The sequence below is a fragment of the Nelumbo lutea genome, chromosome 5, assembly GCF_056320005.1.
Source record: "Nelumbo lutea isolate HS-2025 chromosome 5, American lotus-T2T, whole genome shotgun sequence".
Taxonomy (NCBI): Eukaryota; Viridiplantae; Streptophyta; class Magnoliopsida; order Proteales; family Nelumbonaceae; genus Nelumbo; species Nelumbo lutea.
The window spans coordinates 51382136-51402075 of NC_142688.1; the positions used below are offsets into that span (position 1 = coordinate 51382136).

The 19940-nt window shown below is 35.0% G+C and overlaps 1 protein-coding gene across 1 annotated transcript; it reads left to right on the forward strand.

The window, feature by feature from the left end:
* The first annotated feature begins 5310 nt into the window (after window positions 1-5310).
* Window positions 5311-14290, forward strand: LOC148852364 (alpha/beta-Hydrolases superfamily protein). The gene is made up of 8 exons (XM_088946675.1): window positions 5311-5700; window positions 5811-5897; window positions 6011-6113; window positions 8558-8748; window positions 8977-9215; window positions 12611-12723; window positions 13624-13764; window positions 13870-14290. Exons 1-8 carry the CDS (start codon window positions 5598-5600, stop codon window positions 14120-14122), a joined length of 1230 nt encoding a protein of 409 aa, XP_088802801.1. The 5' UTR covers window positions 5311-5597; the 3' UTR covers window positions 14123-14290.
* The last annotated feature ends 5650 nt before the right edge of the window (window positions 14291-19940 follow it).

A 19940-nucleotide genomic window follows, 5' to 3' on the forward strand; every position in this document is an offset into this window, starting at 1 on the left:
TTATAGTCCGTTAATCCCATAATACACTAGGAAGCTCTTCCATCCATTGTCCTTTGGTCCATGGAGGATTGTCCTATTAGTCACTTCAGCCTATCCATTGGTCTGGAGGTAGGTCATCGAGGTGAACCTCTAATGAATCCCTAATCTGGAGTAAAAGTCTTGGAACTTCAAGTTACTGAACTACTTTCTGTTGTCTGAGACTAACACCTAAGGTAGCCCGAATCTGTAAATGATGTTCTTCTAGAAGAAGTTTTGGATGTATAGAGCTATGATAGTAGCCATGATCTCGACTTCCACCCACTTAGTGAAATAATCAATAGCTACGACTATGAATTTCCTTTGATGTGGGGCTGGTGGGAAAGAACTGAGGATATCAATTCTCCACTAAGTAAATGGCCAAGGGCTAGTGAGGTATTATAGGTCGAAGGTTGGTCAATGTGGTGTGCGAGCTAACATTGACATCAATCACACCGTTGAACCATTCAAATGGAATCTTCCTTCATTGTGGGCCAATAGTACCCCTGCCAAAGTGTTTTCTAGGTCAACGACCTGCCCCCCAAGTGTTCTCAATAAATCCCTTCATTGGTTTCCTCAACACGTAGTCCACTTCAATGGGCCTAAGACATTTAAGGTAGGGCAAGGTGAAGGACTTTTTGTACAATTGGTCACTTACAATGGTGTATTGAGTTGACTTGCATTGAACCTTTCCATGCTTCTCTTCGATCAACAAGTAGAATTCCTTGGCGTAAATATTCTATAAGTCAGTCTAGCTCAATTCTGCAGCTAACACTGGATATACCTCAACTTCTAGTGTGTCTTTTATGCTGGGGCATGCCAAATCTTCTATATGGACGGTCCTTTAGCATTTGAGTTCGTAGAGTTGGTTAGCTTTGACAATGCATCAACCTGAGTTTTCTTAGACCTTAAGATTTGTTGGATGGTAAAGGAATCGAACTTTTGGGTGAGCTCTTATAACTTTTTCAAATATTTTGCTATAGTTGGTTCCTGAGCTTCATAGTGTCCATTAACCTAGCTTAATGAGTTAAGTCACTATAGATGGCTATTCTCCTCACATCAACCTCCTTAGCTAAAAACAGTCTTACCAGTAGTGCCTCATGGTTTGCTTTGTTATTAGATGCTTTGAACCCAAATTGGAGGGCGTATTTTAGCTTCACTTCTTCAAGTCCAAGCAGGATCAGTCTGGTTTTGCTACCCTTTTGGTTTGACGATCCATTTACATGGAGCATCCAAGTTCTTCAATCAAATTGGTGGAGGCTTCCAAACTAGTAAATGATTTAATCGGGGTCGGTGTTTCTAGGTTGAAGTGCACTCTGTGATAAAAAACCATACGTTTAGGCCTTGATAGCAAGTCAAAACAAGTCATATGTTAAACTCGTTGAGTTCCATTACCCACTTGGTAAATCTCCCTGATACTTTGGGCTTCTGAAGGACCTATCTTAGTGCTTGGTCAGTGAACACCACGGCTATGTGAGACTGGAAGTAAGGTCATACCTTTTTAGCAAAAATGGTTAGTGCAGTGGCAAGCTTCTCTATGTTCAAGTACTTGGTTTTAGCTGCATGTAGAACCTTATTGGCATAGTAAATTGGTTGCTACATTTTTTCCTCTATCAAACCAATACCATGCTAACAACTTCATCGTTTGTTGACCAGTACAAGTATAACTCATCTTCGGGCTTTGGCCTCATTAATAATGAAGGTGAGTTGAGGTACTCTTTCAGTTCTTCAAATGCATGTTGGCATTCTTTTGTCCACTAGAAATCTTTGTTTTTTGATGGCTTGGAAAATGGTAAGCATCTTCTAGATTTCGACATGAAGTGAATAAGGGCTGCAACTCGGCTAGTGAGCCTTTGAACTTCCTTAATAGATCTCAGTGGTTGCATGTCCAAGATGGCCTAAATTTTCTCTAGGTTGGATTTGATGCCATGTAGAGTTAACATATATCCAATGAATTTTCCTGAGGTAACACCGAAGATACTTATTCAAGTTTAGTTTTAATTGATATGTTCTCAAGACCTCAAATACTTTGGCCAGATCATCAATGTAAGAGTTAGCATATCGTTTTTAGCTACCATATCATCAACGTAGACTTCAACATTCCTTCTTATTTGATTTTTGAAAATTTTATTTATAAGTCATTGATAGGTCACCCCAACATTTTTCAGGCCGAAGGGCTTGACTCTATAATGATATAGACCAGTTAATATCAAAATATGTTTTCTCTTGATCATCAAGATGCATTAGGATTTGGTTATAACTTGAGGTGTCCATAAAGCTTAGTAATTCAAAGCCCGAGGTGGACTCTACTAGCCAATCTATTCTAGGGAGAAGGAAGCTATCCTTCGGACATTCTTTGTTTAGGTTAGTAAAGTCGATGCAGATGCGCCACTTCCCATATGCTTTCTTAACGAGTACCACATTCGAAATCCAGTCCTGGTACTTCACTTCTCATATGAAATCCACGTCTAGGAGCTTCTCGACATCCTCTTCAATTGTCTTCTATCGATCCAGGGTGAAGTTCTTCCATTTTTGTTTCACATGTATAAAATTGGGGGTTCATGCTTATCTTATGAGTTAATGGTCGATGGGTCAATCCCTATTATATCAGTAGTAAACCATGCAAAAACATCAGAGTTTAAATGAAGAAAACTTAAAGCTCGGTTTAAAGGGAATCTAGGAGGAATGAGCTTGCACTGTCTTGTCTAGCTCAACATCTAAAAGTAGTACCGAGACCACTTGCTCCATAGGCTATCCCCAATTGTTGTTGATTCCATCAAGTAGATCTAGGTTGACAACTAAGGATTGCTTCCCTTTTAATGCTGCCACATAGCACTTCCTTGATTCGAGTTAGTCCCCCCAAACCACACCAATCCCTCGCTCAGTTGGGAACTTCATGGCAAGGTGGTATGTAAAAACTATGTCTTGGAGTGGCATGTAATAAAAGGTGACCCAAAATCACATTGTAAGTAAGGTGCTGGTGATTTAACAACTAGGAATTGTATCATGATTGTTGCCCATCTCGGCGTGGTCCCCATTGTTACCAACAAGCATATCTTTCCAATCGATTGGACAATGTCCCACTAAAATCAACTAATGGCACATCAGTGGAGACGAGCTTCTTTTAGTCGATTTTCATCTACTCAAACACTTCATAGAACAAAATGTCAACTGAACTTCCACTATCAATCAGAATCTCTCTTACCTTGTAGTTGGCTATTAACATTTTCATGACCAATGCATCATCATGAGGTAGGCAGACATCCTTTAGATCTTCTTCAAAGAATGAAATTGCTTCTTCAGTCTTCGTTTGCTTCAAAGGTTGAGTGCTGAGGTCAATTTGCAACTCCCTGATCGAGGCCTTCCTAATGGTATGGCCGTATCCTGCCATGACTAAGTCCCCAACAATTACAACAATCACCCCAATGGTACCTTCCTCTTCAGCCTCTTTATTTCGATTCTAATTTTTCATGCAGGATTCTAATTAAGGGGGTTCTACTTGCAACTGTATTCAAAAGTTCAGGAGAGGTGATTGCAATTACCAAACTTTGGGGAGGTTTTCAGCATTGATAAAAGAACTTTTCAGCAATTTATTCAAATAAAGTAATGGTTTTACAATTGTAATCAAACATCCCAATTATTTTTGTTTTGTATTTTGCTTTTTCTTTGTTTTGTTTTGTTTTGATTTTTTTCCTATGGTTAAATACTTAAAGTACCCCTATGCTTTAAAAACTTGCCTGAATTACTTTAAGGTACACTTAAGTTTTATAACATGGAATATAAGGTCTCACTATAAAAGCTATGGATCTCATGTATTTTATTATCATGTTCTATAGCCCGTTGAACAGCCAACGTGTTCATCTAGTATATGTTTGGTTTTGTGGGCCTTTATGGATGGGTTGTTTATTTGTACTTTTTCACTTTAAATGTTTTCTCTTTTTGTTGTTTGGTTGGGCTTCACTTTAAACGTTTTTTTACTTTCCACCTCAGATTAATACCCATTAAAGTATGTCACATCAGCATTTGGTTTCAAAAAACGCTGGGGCATTGAAGGAAACAAATAATTTGACGTTTCCCCAAATCTATATCGATAATATAAAGAGAAACAAGAGAAGGCAAGAGGGCTCTCACGAGGTTGCTCACATGAGTACCTCTGTTTTCTCCCTTCTCACATGTGTGATATTATTTTGTTTAAATTACAAAAGTAACCCTTAATGTTGATATTGCCACGTATAGAGCTGTTAAATTCTCTTTTCATTATTCCCTATTTACAGAGAAATTTATAACTGACAAATGGAGACAATAATAGTCATTTACCATGTTATTAATGTGTTTGCTTAGAGAGATTTTATTCCACTAACTTGAACTATTTTCTTCTACCCAATTTTCCCTCTATTTTTTTTTCTCTTGCCCTCATTGTTTCTCTAAACCCAAATTGGTAAGCCCCTATATTTCACTTTCTATTTAAATCCTTCCTTAGTGGCTTCCTACACAGATGCCTTTGTAAATGGACCATTACAAGTTGATATGTTTAGTTCTCTTAAATGTGTAAACTCTCTCAAATGAATACGTTTTAGGGCTTTTTCCAAAGCCAAGCTATTTTTTACGGGCATTTAATTTGTTTTATTTGTAGATTATTAATTAACCTCACAAACACTTCTCTCCAATTTCTTAATTATGTGGTGCTCCATGCAATAGGGGGTTTAATTTTCAACTTTTCATGGTAGAATATTCTTAGATCTTTCATAACCTAATTTTTGTACATTTTACATATTCTCAACTTTTCTCAAGAGTGTTTAAATCTTATTAATCCTCTTCCAACCTTATGGGGAATGGTTGGTACAAATATATTGAAGTTTAAACACTTTTTTCAAATCTAGGTAATGGCTGCCTAGATCCTCTAATGCCGATTTAATGACCTCCTCACCCTCCAAACCCTCTAATGAATCCCTCTTACTCTATTGGGATGAATAGTTTTATTCTTAATACTTTAATTACTTATTCTCATATATGTATTTTGATTTCACCAGATTCAACCATCATCAATTTCTACATGCTCTTGTGCATGCGTGTGTTTCACGCTCTCATACACAAAAATTAAAGAGTTTCAGTTTTTTATCATTTAATATGTATTTGATTCCTTTGACATTTATTGAATAAATGTTTTGTACTTGATGTAATTGCAAAATCGAGAAAAATAATTAATAAAAGCATTTATGACATATAGACCTCATTTAGGCACCACATCAACAAAAGTGCTAATAAATGGTTATTCATTAGGGGACTTCCTGAAATGGGAAAGACACACAGAATTTGCAAATGTACGATGCAAGATGCACATAACGACGCCTTTGATGATGGGGCGCTTATATGGCAGCATTTACTCAACAAACCCCGAGAACCAAACAAGTAATTAATCGTGAAGACATATGCGGCGTTTATGTGGCGTGGCTTTTTCAATAAACGCCTACGGAACACATAATTGTTGCTCTTTTTCTATTATAGACTCATAATTGTGATCAAACATCCCAGTTAATTGATTTCTCAGATTAACTGCAAGAGAGTTGGAGAGAAGCGCGAACATGCAGATCTTCGTGAAAACCTTAACGGGGAAGACGATTACCTTAGAAGTAGAGAGCAGCGACACCATTGACAATGTCAAGGCAAAGATACAGGACAAGGAAGGTAAACTGATTTCTCAAGTTTCGGCCAAGCCAGTTTCTAACTTTCGTTTTTTCTTGTGCATCTTCTCTCACTATTTTGGTTACTTACTGCTCTTAGTGGTGGTTTTACAGGAATTCCTCCTGATCAACAGCGATTGATCTTTGCCGGAAAGCAGCTAGAAGATGGCCGAACCCTTGCTGATTATAACATCCAGAAAGGTTAATTTTCTAAATTCTAAACAGTTAGGGTTTTGAGTTATTGTTGAAGCCTTTCGCATTTTTAACGGGTTTCTATCGTTGGTTTCGTCGTTATGTTGCTACTGCTGATGCAGAGTCTACATTGCATCTGGTTCTGAGGCTTCGAGGAGGATTTATCCAATCTTCTTTGATGGCTTTCGCTAGGAAATACAATCAGGACAAGATGATTTACGGGAAGTAAGCTTCGTATCTTCTTTATTATATATTTGAGAATTTGAATTAATGCATGTATGGTTTGTGAAAATGTAACATTGCATGTGATATTTAATAGGTGTATTTGAGACTTTACCTTTTTTTATTGGTGATTTGTTTGTTTTTTGATGTCTTCATTTTTTCTCTTGAGCGTTTCTAATAGTGATAATGAGTTGTTAATTTTGTAAGGCTACAACCATAGGGGTTATTTGCGTGTCTGGTCCCTCAGTCTTCTCAGGTAAATGGTCTTGCTTATTACTTGGAGAGCTGAACTTGTTCTTAGCTTTGATGCCTGTATGCAAGGGTGCCATGTGTCAGATACTTCAATTTTTAGTCTAAGTTTCATATCTAACACCTTGTCCTTGCCATATCTGGGTAATGTAGGCTCTTAGTGTTATGTGAACTGATTTTGACACAAAAGGTCGAACCTTGCTGGGAAAATTGGTGTAAATTTTAAATCTTTAATCAGCTCAAGAAAGGTGAAATTGAAGAGGGAACATTACTCGATGTGGATACCACAAACATAGCTCCCAAAGTGGTGATACACACCCAAGAATCTGGCCAAAATCGAGTTGCAAGCTGAAGATGGCACAACCCATGTTGCAAGAACTTGATCTAGTCTTTTTGTGTGAATTGATATCTTCTATTGAATGCAACTGTTAATCACTTGAGATTTCTTTGTTTCTGCTGGAAAATATTAGAGAGAAAAGAGAGAAAAGGTTCCCATTTCAGCCTTGGTTGAAGTAGGGTTTGGAGATAGGAAACTTGATGATAATCATGCTTAGAGTCCTACATGGAGTTTCCAAATCAGATTTCTAACTAAATTAGCAGTTTCTAATTAGGAAACAATTCTAGTCATATTGGAATCATGTGAGAATCCAAATCCTTCCCAATTTGACCCAAAAGATGCAACTACCCCATGTCCTAGTCAAACTAGGCATGCAACTACTCAAACTAGTCTTGTTTGGAATTGCATCAAAACTTTAAAATTATTTTGACTCACATGTTTGACTAGTCAATTTGACCTGATCCTTGTATGGTGCGGGATCCATTAAGCTCTCACATTAAACCATGTGGGTTCGGTTCATGTAATGAAACACATGGGCTGAATTCATTAGTTAAACCAAGTGAACCACCTCCTAATCTTATTGGGCTTGGAACTGGCCCAACTCTAAAACAAAAGTGGGATTTGGGTTTTAGCCACCATATGAATCCAAATCCATTTGTCTAACTTGTGAAATAAGCCCATGAGGTTTCAGCTAAAAGACTTTTGCTCTTAACCTCTTAGACCATAGTATCTATACACTACCGTAGGGAAGGACTTCTTCCCTAATTGTAAAATACAATATCACACTCTCTATTCAAAAGGATCTTGGAATTAAAGCCTTTTGCAAACCCTTTCATAAAACAAACTATTTATAAATATAAATACATTTTGCAAAACCAACTTCAAAACGAGTTGAAATCCACTGTCAACAATTTGATGTTTCCATCAGGGAGAGTGTAAACTAGGATATTCTCTTTGTTTGACAAAGTGGCTGTTCTTTTCACAATGATCACCCACTCAGGGGATTTCAAATTTCTCCAACATACTTAGATATTTGACCCTTAGAGAATCTCATTGGTTGGCATATCAAAAGCAACCTAATCCATCACTTATTATAGTGTCATTATCAAGTCTAGGGTTAAGTGTGACTTTCCAGATTTTTCCCATCTGTCTCGAAGGTCCAGGGCATAATTAGAAATGGTCCTTGTTCAGTGTTTCTGCAAACACCCATTTATTGTACCTTAGGTCTAATCCTAGAAGTTGAGGCAAACTGCTTCACCAATTCCAGATTTTTCCCATTTGTCTCGAAGGTCCAGGGCATAATTAGAAATGGTCCTTGTTCAGTGTTTCTGCAAACACCCATTTATTGTACCTTAGGTCTAATCCTAGAAGTTGAGGCAAACTGCTTCACCAATTCGATAGTACAACAGTGTCAGCCTTGGCATGATAAATGCCCTAAGTTTATCAAATGGCTGAGAACATTTTAAACTAACTTAAGTCTCATAAATGTCCAGTTTAAGGGGTAAATCACAGGAGCATACCAAAACACACATGAAATGCTAATGTTCTGATTTTATTCATCAACAAATATCAGATTATGTTAGTTTGATTTGGCATTCACTGTTTAACACTTAGTTCTTAAATCTTTCAGGATTCAGTTAGTCTAGATATTGTTGTCCCACGTAAACTCTTGGTCTTCACTAAATCTGCATTTTAGGTTACAAAACTTTTTGCTGACTTGCTACATATAGGGCTCAAATTAAGCTTTTTAGATTTTTGTCATAATGGCAACATTCATTTTGATTGTATAAGAATTAATTGGAATACCATAGTTGATAAAGAACCTGAACTCATTTATAATCCTTTCTTCTGTTGTCGTTAGAAATCTAGTGCAAGCATTTCTAAATTCGAGATCTTTGGAAACCCTAGCGTATGAAGAGATTCAAGCTAATCCTGAGAGACCGTACAGTGCGACAGCTTTCATTCTTCATGGACTACTGGGATCTGGGAGGAATTGGAGATCTTTCTCTCGCAATCTTGTGTCCAAACTAGCAAGCTCTACATCTTCTGTTGGTTGGTACCTCATTGTTTTACCATTTTCTCATAAATATCTGTGTTTCTTGTATATAAATTTGCTTGCTTATTTTTTAATCAGTCTCTTTTCCAAGGTTGCTTATGTCTAGATTTCGTTGTTTGATTGATTTCTCTACTTTTCTCCTTGAGTTGGCAAATTGGGGTTTAATTTTTATTTATTAGTTGTATCATTTCCTTGTGATTTTTGAACCATTTATGTTTATGTAGATTGGAGGATGGTTCTTGTTGATTTGAGAAACCATGGAAGATCTTCTGAGATAAAAGGTCTAAATCCACCTCATGATATGTTCAATGCTGCAAGGGATTTGGCCAATCTGGTCAAGAGTCAAGGTTGGTCTTTGCCAGATGTTGTTATAGGTCATTCAATGGGTGGAAAAGTTGCTTTGCAATTTGTGGAGAGTTGTGCTCGTGGAGATTATGGTCATTCTGCTACCTTGCCCAAGCAGGTATTTTCTTTGATTATTTCTTATAATATTAGATAAATTAGCTCCACCAGGATACTTCTTTTACGCCCAAAGACAAACTTTGAACATGGTGTTGTACTCAATCGTGGAATTTTGCTAATTATGAATTTCTTTTTCAAGCTGTTGCACATAATCATCAATACCATCAAGTGGACTGCTACCATGATTCAAGGCTCTTCAGCTGTTCAGATATTAGCTAAAAAATAGCTTTTATCAATAAGAATGGGTTTCTTTGTGACCCGGAGTGAAATCTCCTAGCCATTTGTTGGGCTGTTAGGGGGGCCGAAAATGTGAAATTTTAGCAATTGGGTCAAACCATTTGCACCTGTAATTTGCGAAAGGAGGATACTTTCCTGTTAATTATGGATCTTCTTTTTCTGATTGGTAGGAAGACCAACATGTTTCCTGGTAATCGACAGACTAGTTTGCAGATGCAAGTCAAACCGCAACAGTAGAGTTTGATTAGGCTTCGAATATTCATCAATGATTCATTAGCAGATGTTGCAAAAAATTAAGAATAAAAATCTTGAGAACAAACTGATCAATATATATATATATATATATATATATATATGTATATATATATGTATATATCTTGAGAACAAGAGAGTAAAGACTAAAGAGAATAACCCTAAAATTACACTAGAAGTTTCATAGAAATCACCTCTAGGTGATTTCATACAGCAAAACTTTATAGGTGAATGAGTGTTGTTCTACCTTACAGCAGAAGCTTGTAGTAGCAAAACTCTAAATTTTCCATTCATCAGCTTCATAAAGAAGAGAAAAATTTATAGGTGAATGAGTGTAAGGTAGAACGTTGTTCACTATAATTACAAGATTGCATATACTCCAAAGTCAGAGAACATGTTGAAACCTACTGATCCAGTGGCTATCAAACTTGATTACAAGATTGCATATACTCCAAAATCAGAACAAGTTGAAACCTATTGATCCAGTGGCCATCCATCAAACTTAGAATTGAAGTTGAACCATGTTAGCAAGTGTGTGTAGAAGGGTAGAGTAGTCTTTTTACCAATATTATTAGTATGAGTTGTTTCTCAGCTATACCCCTATTCTAAATGACTTGTCCTACAGTTAAACAGGGCATAACAGTGATTATACCTCTCTCCCATACTAATAAATAATATCTAGCTGATAGGAAGAGTATTCTTTTTTTTTCTCTCCCTGTTTGAACTTCTCTCCTCTTCCTCTCCTTTCTCTCTTCTTTTTCTGGTTTCTTAGGTTCAAGATACCTGCCATAAACCAGATCTATCACTCCAAGTGGCTGGACTCCAGACATAAAGTAAATTTCCAAGATACTTTTCTGTCCTAATTGTAAAGGACATAAAGTAAGTAATGAACTTCAAACACCTTCCAAAGACTTTGTGAGGGGCTATTTGTTCTCATCATCTAGATTTTTATTAGGATGGGGTGGCTGCAGTTGTTATCTTGTATGCCTATACTCATCCTCTCATATTTGATATTTGGATACCTGTGCATGCCTAGTGGACCAGTATCAGACATGCAGATGATACATGCATGATATGGCACTTGATACCATGTAGTCCTTTCTGGAATATACAGTATACTCTATAGCATTAACACTCTTAACATATGCAAATGATGTGAACAAATAATACCCAAAAAACTATATACGTTAGAAGTTTAATTTAATTTTGCAAAATATTAGTAATTCAGAAATGACATTGGACTTTGGGAATTGGAAAATAGGTATAAAAGCATCTATATGCACTGGATCCTTTTCTCTGAAGATAAATAAAAAATTTTTTAAAAGGAAAAAGGAAGAGAAATAAAATAGAGGTGAGGATAAATCATCAGGGAATAAAAGAAAAACAAAAAAGTACCATCACACAGATCACTGAAACCCAATAGAATTATCCAGCCTCAAACAAAACAAAACACCAAACACAAAACACAAATGCCTAAACCACCACCTTCCCCATACCCCATCCTAGAATCACAAGACCATCATTCAACTTAATCACTCTTTATCCACTGAAGCCATTCTCCTGTTCTAGCACCGGAAAAAAAACATCCACAATAGAAGAACCAAAGCATCTCCTCCAAGACCCAAAAATATCCAATTTTTCTCAACACTTTCCTAATTTTCTTCACCTTTTTATTTGGGCTAATCCCAAATAAGCCTCTCTTCAATCTGTTAAAAACTTTTGAAACTTAAACATCTCAATGATTTTTTGACTTCTGCAATGTCTTGCTGTATTGAAATTAAACCCTGCAATCTTTTTATCATAAACTACCCTTGTTACATGGTCCTTGCACCATCCACTTCACAGCTCATCTTAACACTAGAATTGAAATCCACAGTAGTTCCATCAATCACAACATCTTCCCGTCCTTCCTCTAGAAGACCATCTTTTGCATAATCAAAAGCTATTTGAAAACTTTGCTTCCCAACTATATCCATATTACTCATTACATATTTTTTACCATACCTTCCTTCCTCTAGCTCTCTGGACATCATCATCCTTGCAAATTCCTCCCCACCCAAAAAGAACAAACCCAAAATTTTACTCACCTCTACTTCTTTATTAACCACTTCTTCCAAATCAACCGAATTCTCTACCATATGAGTTTCATCTATCACAACTTTGTCCTCAACATCTTCATCTTTTTCTTCCTCCCAAATCTTCCTTTCATTCTAAGGGTTTTATCCTGTATTTCTTTCTATAATACACCTCCTTCGCTGGCTGCTCCAGTTACTTTCTACCATTCTCCAAGTCTTGCTGATTTAACTCTCCTGACACATCAAGTTCCTTCTCTATTTGAAGATAACCCTCTTGAAGCTCTGTAGCTTTTGTTATCTATTATAGTTTGTCTGTGGAGAGTTAAGATAATTTACCTCTCCCTATCTTGTAATTTTTAATATTTCTAATGAAATTCTGTTATTGATAAATTATCTATTACTTTTTGGATCATTAACATGTGAAGTTTTATTAGTTATTATGAAAAGAAAGGCATACAATCAGTGATGTGCCTAGCACCGTTATGTTGGCCTAGCCCCTGTTAGCCTCGTGATTTACAAATTCCCATTTGGGGATTCAGATCCCAGTATGGTTGGTCTCTGGTTGTTCCCTGCTTTGCTAGCCCATCTTCCTTGCAGAATTTGTTTAAATAGTTTAAATTTACACTCATATCCTACATCAATAGAGTTCATATGACATTGATATTGCATGCCTGCGACTTGTATGATCCCCCGATTCTAAGCTTTTCTAAACAGAGAAGTAACTTTGTAGTAAAACATTTTTTTCCTATATGCCATTTTAATTATTCCAAGGTAACAAATATCTATTTTATTTTCTAATACGAAGTTTTAATGCTTTCCTGATGCAGAACAGTTGTGGGTGTTGGACTCTGTTCCTGGACAAGTGAGCTCTGATGACAGTAATGGAGAAGTAGAGAAGGTTCTACAGACATTGCAGACCTTACCTTCATCAATCCCATCAAGGAAGTAATATCTTTGTCTCTCTACTTGATTGTGTCTGTTGTTTATTGACTGTACATGGGTGTGGTTGGGCAGCCATCACCCATAATGTAGGAGACAGAGTATGGTTCTCGATGATGGATTTGTTTAACCATCAAATCTTGGGACATTGCTATTTTGTTTATATGCATAGAAATCTTAGTTATGCTTTGTCCACTTACAGCATTATCTTGGTAGTAAGCAACAATCGTCAAAGTTTAATTTGATATAATAGCCAAACCTGCTGCAATATGTATGATGGGAAAAATGTTTAAGTTTCTTTACTCCTATATGAAGGGTTTTTCCTCATCATTTTTAACAAATTACTTGAGTTACAAAAAGCCATTATTATCTTTGGTGCATGAGTATTTATGGCTCTAAATTCTAATACCTAGAAACAAGGAGCAGTTCAACTTTTATGTTTTAAATAGAAAGCCACAACGAATGCCAAGCTTAAGTCAATCTGGAAGAGGTTTAGGTTGGTGACCATGTTTTTTCAAAAACTGTTTAAGTTGGTATTTGGATGATGTGTTTTAATCAATACTACCAAAAGAACATTCATTTATTACCGTAAGTGACTTTCATTCTAGTGTTTTTCAACTTTCATCTTCTTTACCATGATATTCTCATATTCCAAAAATGCTCAACTAGATTAGTAAGGGCATCATTTTGTAAATTTAACAGGTAATAAAAAGTTTAAAGAGAAGAAACTACCGGTAATTGTAGAACAGTTACTTAAATACCCATACTTCTGTCTTGCTCTCTCTCTCTCTAACCACTTTTTTTCCAGTTCCACTCACAAATAATTGCACATTCCAGTATTCCCCCTTTTAGTTTCTTGACATGTCAGGCATTTGATACAGTAGATGATGTATATCCTGTTCTCAGGTGGCTTGTGGACCACATGACTAAGCTTGGTTTCTCCAAGTCACTGTCTGAATGGATTGGGAGCAACCTAAAGAAGAGTGGGGAACATGAGACATGGGCTTTTGATCTCCAAGCTGCTGTTGAGATGTTCAATTCATACATGTAATTTCTGTGTCACCCTGGTTATTGGTTTTTCAGTTTTATTTCCAGCATCTTTTTCAAGCATCTTTCTCAAACTTGTCACAACCCTACAAATAAATCTTGCAGGAAAAACAGCTATTGGTCCCTATTGGAGAATCCACCTGAAGGGTTAGAGATTTCAATTGTGCGTGCGGAGAATAGTGATAGGTGGTCTTCGGATGTGATTGAACGACTAGAGAGCCTTAGTGCCCGTGAGGCATATGGATCGAAGGGGAGTGTTTTGGTTCATGTTCTTCCGAACTCTGGACATTGGGTCCACGTGGACAATCCAAAGGGATTACTTGAAATCGTAACTCCCAGTCTCATCTCTATTGGTTGAGCAGGGCATTATGGTTAAAGCCACTGGCTAGAAAGAGGCCATTATATGCTTGGGAAATTGAAATCAATAAGTAGTGTATAAATAATTCTCTTTGGGCAACCAATTGATACTGGCACCGGGCTGTAAGCTCCATTTCTTTATTAAATTATATATATTTTTTGTTTTGAATTCATTTGCACTGAAAATTTCCGATTTATGTCCCTGCAATTCTAAATAATTCATGATAGGTTTCCTGATGGGGGAATCATTGTTGTGAATTTTTGGATTTTAAACATTTGGGGCTCAACCGCTCAACCATGCAGACTATGCACAATTAATCTATGTTTGGTTTAGTAGAAAATAGAAAAACGGAAAGTTGAGGGATAGTTATTAAGAAATTCCTCAACTTTTTTTTTCTTAGGCTGTGGGAGAGCTTCTCCAATGGGCTTTGTGGGCTTTGTGTTTTTCAAATTGGAGAAATCGAAAGCTAATAAAAAAGAACTTTGGTGAAAAAGCTTGAAACGGAATTTTTTTTTTCATCAAAAAGTAAAAAACAAAAAAGCTCTAATAAGCTTTTCAGTTCACTTTGGCAAAAAATAAATTGTAAAGTGTAAACAAAAGTAGGTTGTGATCAGCCTAATAATAAAAAAGCGCTTCTTCTAAAAGCCAGTTTGAAAAATTGTTTTCTTACAGTCTGATCAGTCTAAAAAACACAGTCGGGGCTTTATTTTCTATAATCCATCATATCAAACCAAAGACGGTCTTTTATCCTTGGAAACTGTGCTAGAATTAGTTCATTTCCAACTACGGTAAAGCATAAAAACCTCCCGAGTTTTCTCATGTGTCGATGTTTAAGTACAAAACAAGGCACAACTGGAGGACATCTTGCCAAAAAGATTTGAAAGTAACCATCAGACCAGGTGCTGAAGTTCAGAAAACAAGCACGTTGCCTCATTGTCAGATCTTTTCTGCACAGAAAATTTTCTGTCTTCTTGGCTACCTCATTGCCACATCAGCTGGATCTTTTTCTTCACTAATCAAAATGGTAGCTTTGGGTTTCTTTTTCTTTCAACCGTTGACCTGTTAGATCCAATCACCGGGTTATGGGTTGCACATTCAATGCATATAAACTTTTGGAGGCAATAACTTTGTACTTGGATTTGGATATGCAATTGGGACAATTCTTTTTTTTTTTTTTTTTTAAATTTTGGGTAACTTTTCAAGATCTGTGTCTCAAGGAGCCATAGGCTTCTTGCCCCGCTATTTTCATGAAAAAAAATATCTTTTTTGGCCTTAAGTTACAATTTTTAATATTTTATAAATAAAAAATTAAAAACTAAAATAAAAAAACATAAATTAAATATAAAAATACATATAACATATCTAAAACATAATTATACATTATTTATTGATAATATATATTATCAATATATTATTTATTGATAATAATATATAACATATATTATCAATGGAGCAGCCTGACCTGTTTGACCCGAATGGTCAAACCAGTGACCCGTGACCCAGAGGCAAAATCGGTTCAACCTCTGAATCGGTTTTTAAAACATTGGAATCATAGGAAATCAAGTCCAACTGAATTATGTCCTTCATTAATTGATAGTCGCACATTAGCTGATAGTAATGAAGGGTATTTTGGTGATTTGAAGATTTCCGTTAATTGGCACATAATGAAAAGGAGGTATTCACACATTTTTTTTTTTAAATATTAGGGGAGATTTTTATTAAGGTCAAAATATAGGGGATGCTTTTACGATTGTCAGAAAACCCAGGGGAGGTCCTTGTATGTTACTTTTCCAACTAAGGGGATTCTAATCCGGATCTCCTACTCAGAAGAATCATACCCACACCTTTTCAGAGGACAGTAGAGTTGTATATTGGGAAACAGAAGATCCAAGCTCATTAAAGAGATGGAAATGCTATGGTAAAGGCTTCAACCGTTGGGTAATTAGTAGTTAAGTGCCATTTTTCAAGATTTAACCTAAATGCTTTGAGGCTAAACGTTTGTCCATCCTTGCCTTAAGTTGGTTGATAAACACAAGTTGTTATAATGTATATTAGTAGGGCCCCGTGTGATGTATGAGAAAAGCCTCTACCCAATACAATGATGAAGGGAATTAAAATTGAAGCAAAAGAGAACTTGAAGCAAAAGGAGCATTGTGACATTTCCAATTGGGATGTACTAATTCAAGTCCAATCCAAGTATTATTTTTTGGTCAGATGAGATTTATTAAGTATTGTTAATTAGTAATAAAGTTATTCAAATTTATTCCAAGTAATTAAAAATAATTTAAATTTATCCAAATTATAATTAATTATAATTGTTATAATATTATTACGTGAATTTTTTTAATGCAATATGTGCTAAGGTTTTGTTACTTAAGTTTGAATTTTTATTAATGAATCTTTAAACTACTAATTATAATAAAATTATTTGGCGCCTGGACATGTTCTAACTCACATCCCGTTGTCTAGCCTCATGAATCTAAAAAAAGAAAAAAAGAAATTCACACCCATATACCATATGGATAATTGAGTGTTGTATAATAAATTAAGTTATTACATTTAATTAGTTAATTAAGTTATTAAATAATTCTTCCTTTCTTAACCAAAAATTAGTCTTCAAAGTTTCAATTGCATACTTGGTATTGTTGACAAAGATACCAACCTAAGTAAAAATGACTATTGAGTTCAATACTTCTAAATATAACTACAAAAAAAAAAAAATTGATTAACAAAGACCTCATCTCTTCCCTCCACCAATACCATGCTTTGGACCTTTTGAGTCTATGGTCATCAACTTAAGCCTTCCTCTTATCCTTGATTTGTCTTCTTCACATGGTGAAAACATATAAAAATAGTAATATTTGGTATTTATAATCAATAAAAATAAACATCATAAGAAACAAAAATAAAATTTACTATGAAAGAAATTTATAACATTGAAGTCCAATAAAAACATATATTGCATGATAAAAAATGAACAATTTCAAAAAACAAGAGTTTTAATGACTTATTGATGATGGTTGAAAGCTTAAGGTAGACAAAAAGCTTTGCAGAAAAAAGCAAACTGAATTAAATAAAATATATTTAATAGTCATTAATGTTTAAATGCATGTTATACGTATTGCTAATGATTTTGTATATTACCGTATATTTTATTGCAAATATATGCATTTTCTTCAAAATATCTATGATATTTAGCAAATTCTACATCTTATTGAAAATTTCTGCATTTTTCAACAAATTCTATCCACATGTTTATGATAACTATTTTTAATATTAAGTAAATATGAGCAATTTTTATTAATTATAAACTTCAAATTATCTCTATAACCATTGACTAATAATTATTTCTTTAATTATCATTAATGATAAATAAATTAATAATTCATGATAATTATATGAGTAATAATCTCAATAAACAATAAATTTATCTGAATAAAATATTTTTTAAAAATATATGTATTTAAAAATAATTAATTACTAAATGTATCAAAATAAATTGATATTTTAATTGTCCTATACATATTATGTTTTGGAAGTTTCCACCTTTGTTATGGTGGTGAAATGGGAAGCAAGGTGATGTGGCCAGAGGCTAAGAGTTTGATGATATAGCAAAATTAAGGGCTTGGGAAGGCAAACCTGTACTACACTGGATTTGTGCTATTTATTTTTCATAATTTTAAAATTAAGTTTAAATTTAGTTTAAATTAATAACTTTTACTTTTATTAAGTTTTAATTTTTAATAAATAGTTATTACTACGTAATTTAAGTTATGATATTATGCTAAGTTTATTATTGTTTAAAATTTTAATATTGTTAGATCTTTTTATTTCAAATTAAGTATAATGTTAATGTAATTAAATTTAACAATTATTATTGTTAAAATTAAAACCAATAAATGGCTTTTAATTTTCTATTATTTTAATCACTTTTAAATTGAAATAAATTTTATTACTTTATAATTTTAAAGTTATTATAAATAATTCTTAAATTTTTAATGATAGCATGGAAATATTATTTATAATTATAATAATATTTTAATTAATTATTAAAGTTTATCACTTTAGTTTTATCATTTGTCTTATTGTATTATTTATTTTTCTCTTATTAGTATTTTAGATTTGTTTACTCATCTTATTTCAATATTTAATTTTTAATTTAAACTATTTTTTGAAAAAGGTTTTGCATAAACGGTAATATTTTAATACATTGGTTAAAAATTAAATGCATCTATTTAGAAGGTAGAGAGAGAGAGAGAGAGAGAGAGAGAGAGAGAGAGAGAGAGAGAGAGAGAGAGAGTCTAGGAGATGTTTTAGGTGGGAAAGAGGTGTTAGAATTAGATGGTTTATTGTGAGATAGACTAGGAAATGTTTTAGGTGGGGGAGGTAGTTTAGGAGAAATTTTAGAGATTATTTAGGTTATTTGGAATGTATGGAGAAAGACAGATTAAAACTTTTAGGAAGATTTTTATGGGCAATGGAGAATCTCTTATTGGTTGTTTAAAAAATAACAAGGAATTAGAAAAGTAAAAAATTGTACAAAAGGAGAAAATTCCTACACTTCCTTCATGAAATATATATATACTTAGTGGAGGCCCATGATGAGGCATGCAATGCACGGGATGGGGCACCCCTCCTTGTCCTTTGCCCTCATAAGTCAAGACACACAACTCCATCCCCACCTCGACCCCAATGGCAGGGTGGGTTTGGGGCAAAGCACCCATTCCCCATCGGGGATGGGCACCCCTCCTTGTCCTTTGCCCTCATAAATCAAGACACACAACTCCATCCCCACCTCGACCCCAAAGGGAGGGCGGGTTTGGGGCAAAGCACCCATTCCCCATCGGGGATGGGCACCCCTCCTTGTCCTTTGCCCTCATAAATCAAGACACACAACTCCATCCCCACCTCGACCCCAATGGCAGGGCGGGTTTGGGGCGAAGCACCCATTCCCTATCGGGGATGGGTAATCCCCAAAATTTCCCTACCCTGAGGCAATCGCCTAAAAAAATCTAATTTATGGATATTTTACAAATAGGATTATGGGAATTTGGGGGTATTTTAGGAATTGGATTGTGACAAATTGGGGGTATCTTATAAATGAAATTATGGGATCCTAGGATTATAAGAATATGAGGAAAACTTAGAGATATTTTAAAAATTAATATTAAATCCATGGATATTTTACTAATTTACCATCGTGCTCAGGGAATTATATGCAAACTCCATCCCTAATTTGGGGCAAAAATATTTTCCTTATCCCCACCCTATCTTTGCCCTGTCCTCATTTGAGAAAACTTGCCCCATTCGGGGCAGGGCAGGGTAGGGCCCTAGTTTTATAGGGAAATCCCTACAAGTTTAATAATTTTCTATAACTAATTAACTAACAGTAAATTAAACAACAATAAATTAAATATTTTGTGATAATTTCCAAAAAGTTATTGAAATTGCTATTGATTAGAAGTAATGTATAGTAAATTAATTATTTATAATAACAATAAGCATCTGTTTAGAACCGTTTTTGTTGCTCCAGAAAAATGGTGCCACATCAGCGCCATGTAGGAAAAAACGGTGCTCCAAAAAAATAGCCATATGTTTGGAATTATTTTCCATAGAAAACGATGCTCCGAACCAAGCCTTGGAAATGGGAAGGAATGGCTTGGAGCAACGCCAAAGTTGGCGTTTCTTGGAGCTACAACTCGTTGCTGTCAATAAGGCAGTGATGTGGCAGTCGATAATGGGTAGAAGTGTAGAAAACGTTTCTTGGAGCCAAGGTTCAAAGTATCGATACTGGCCGATACGCCGTACCCTCTGAAAA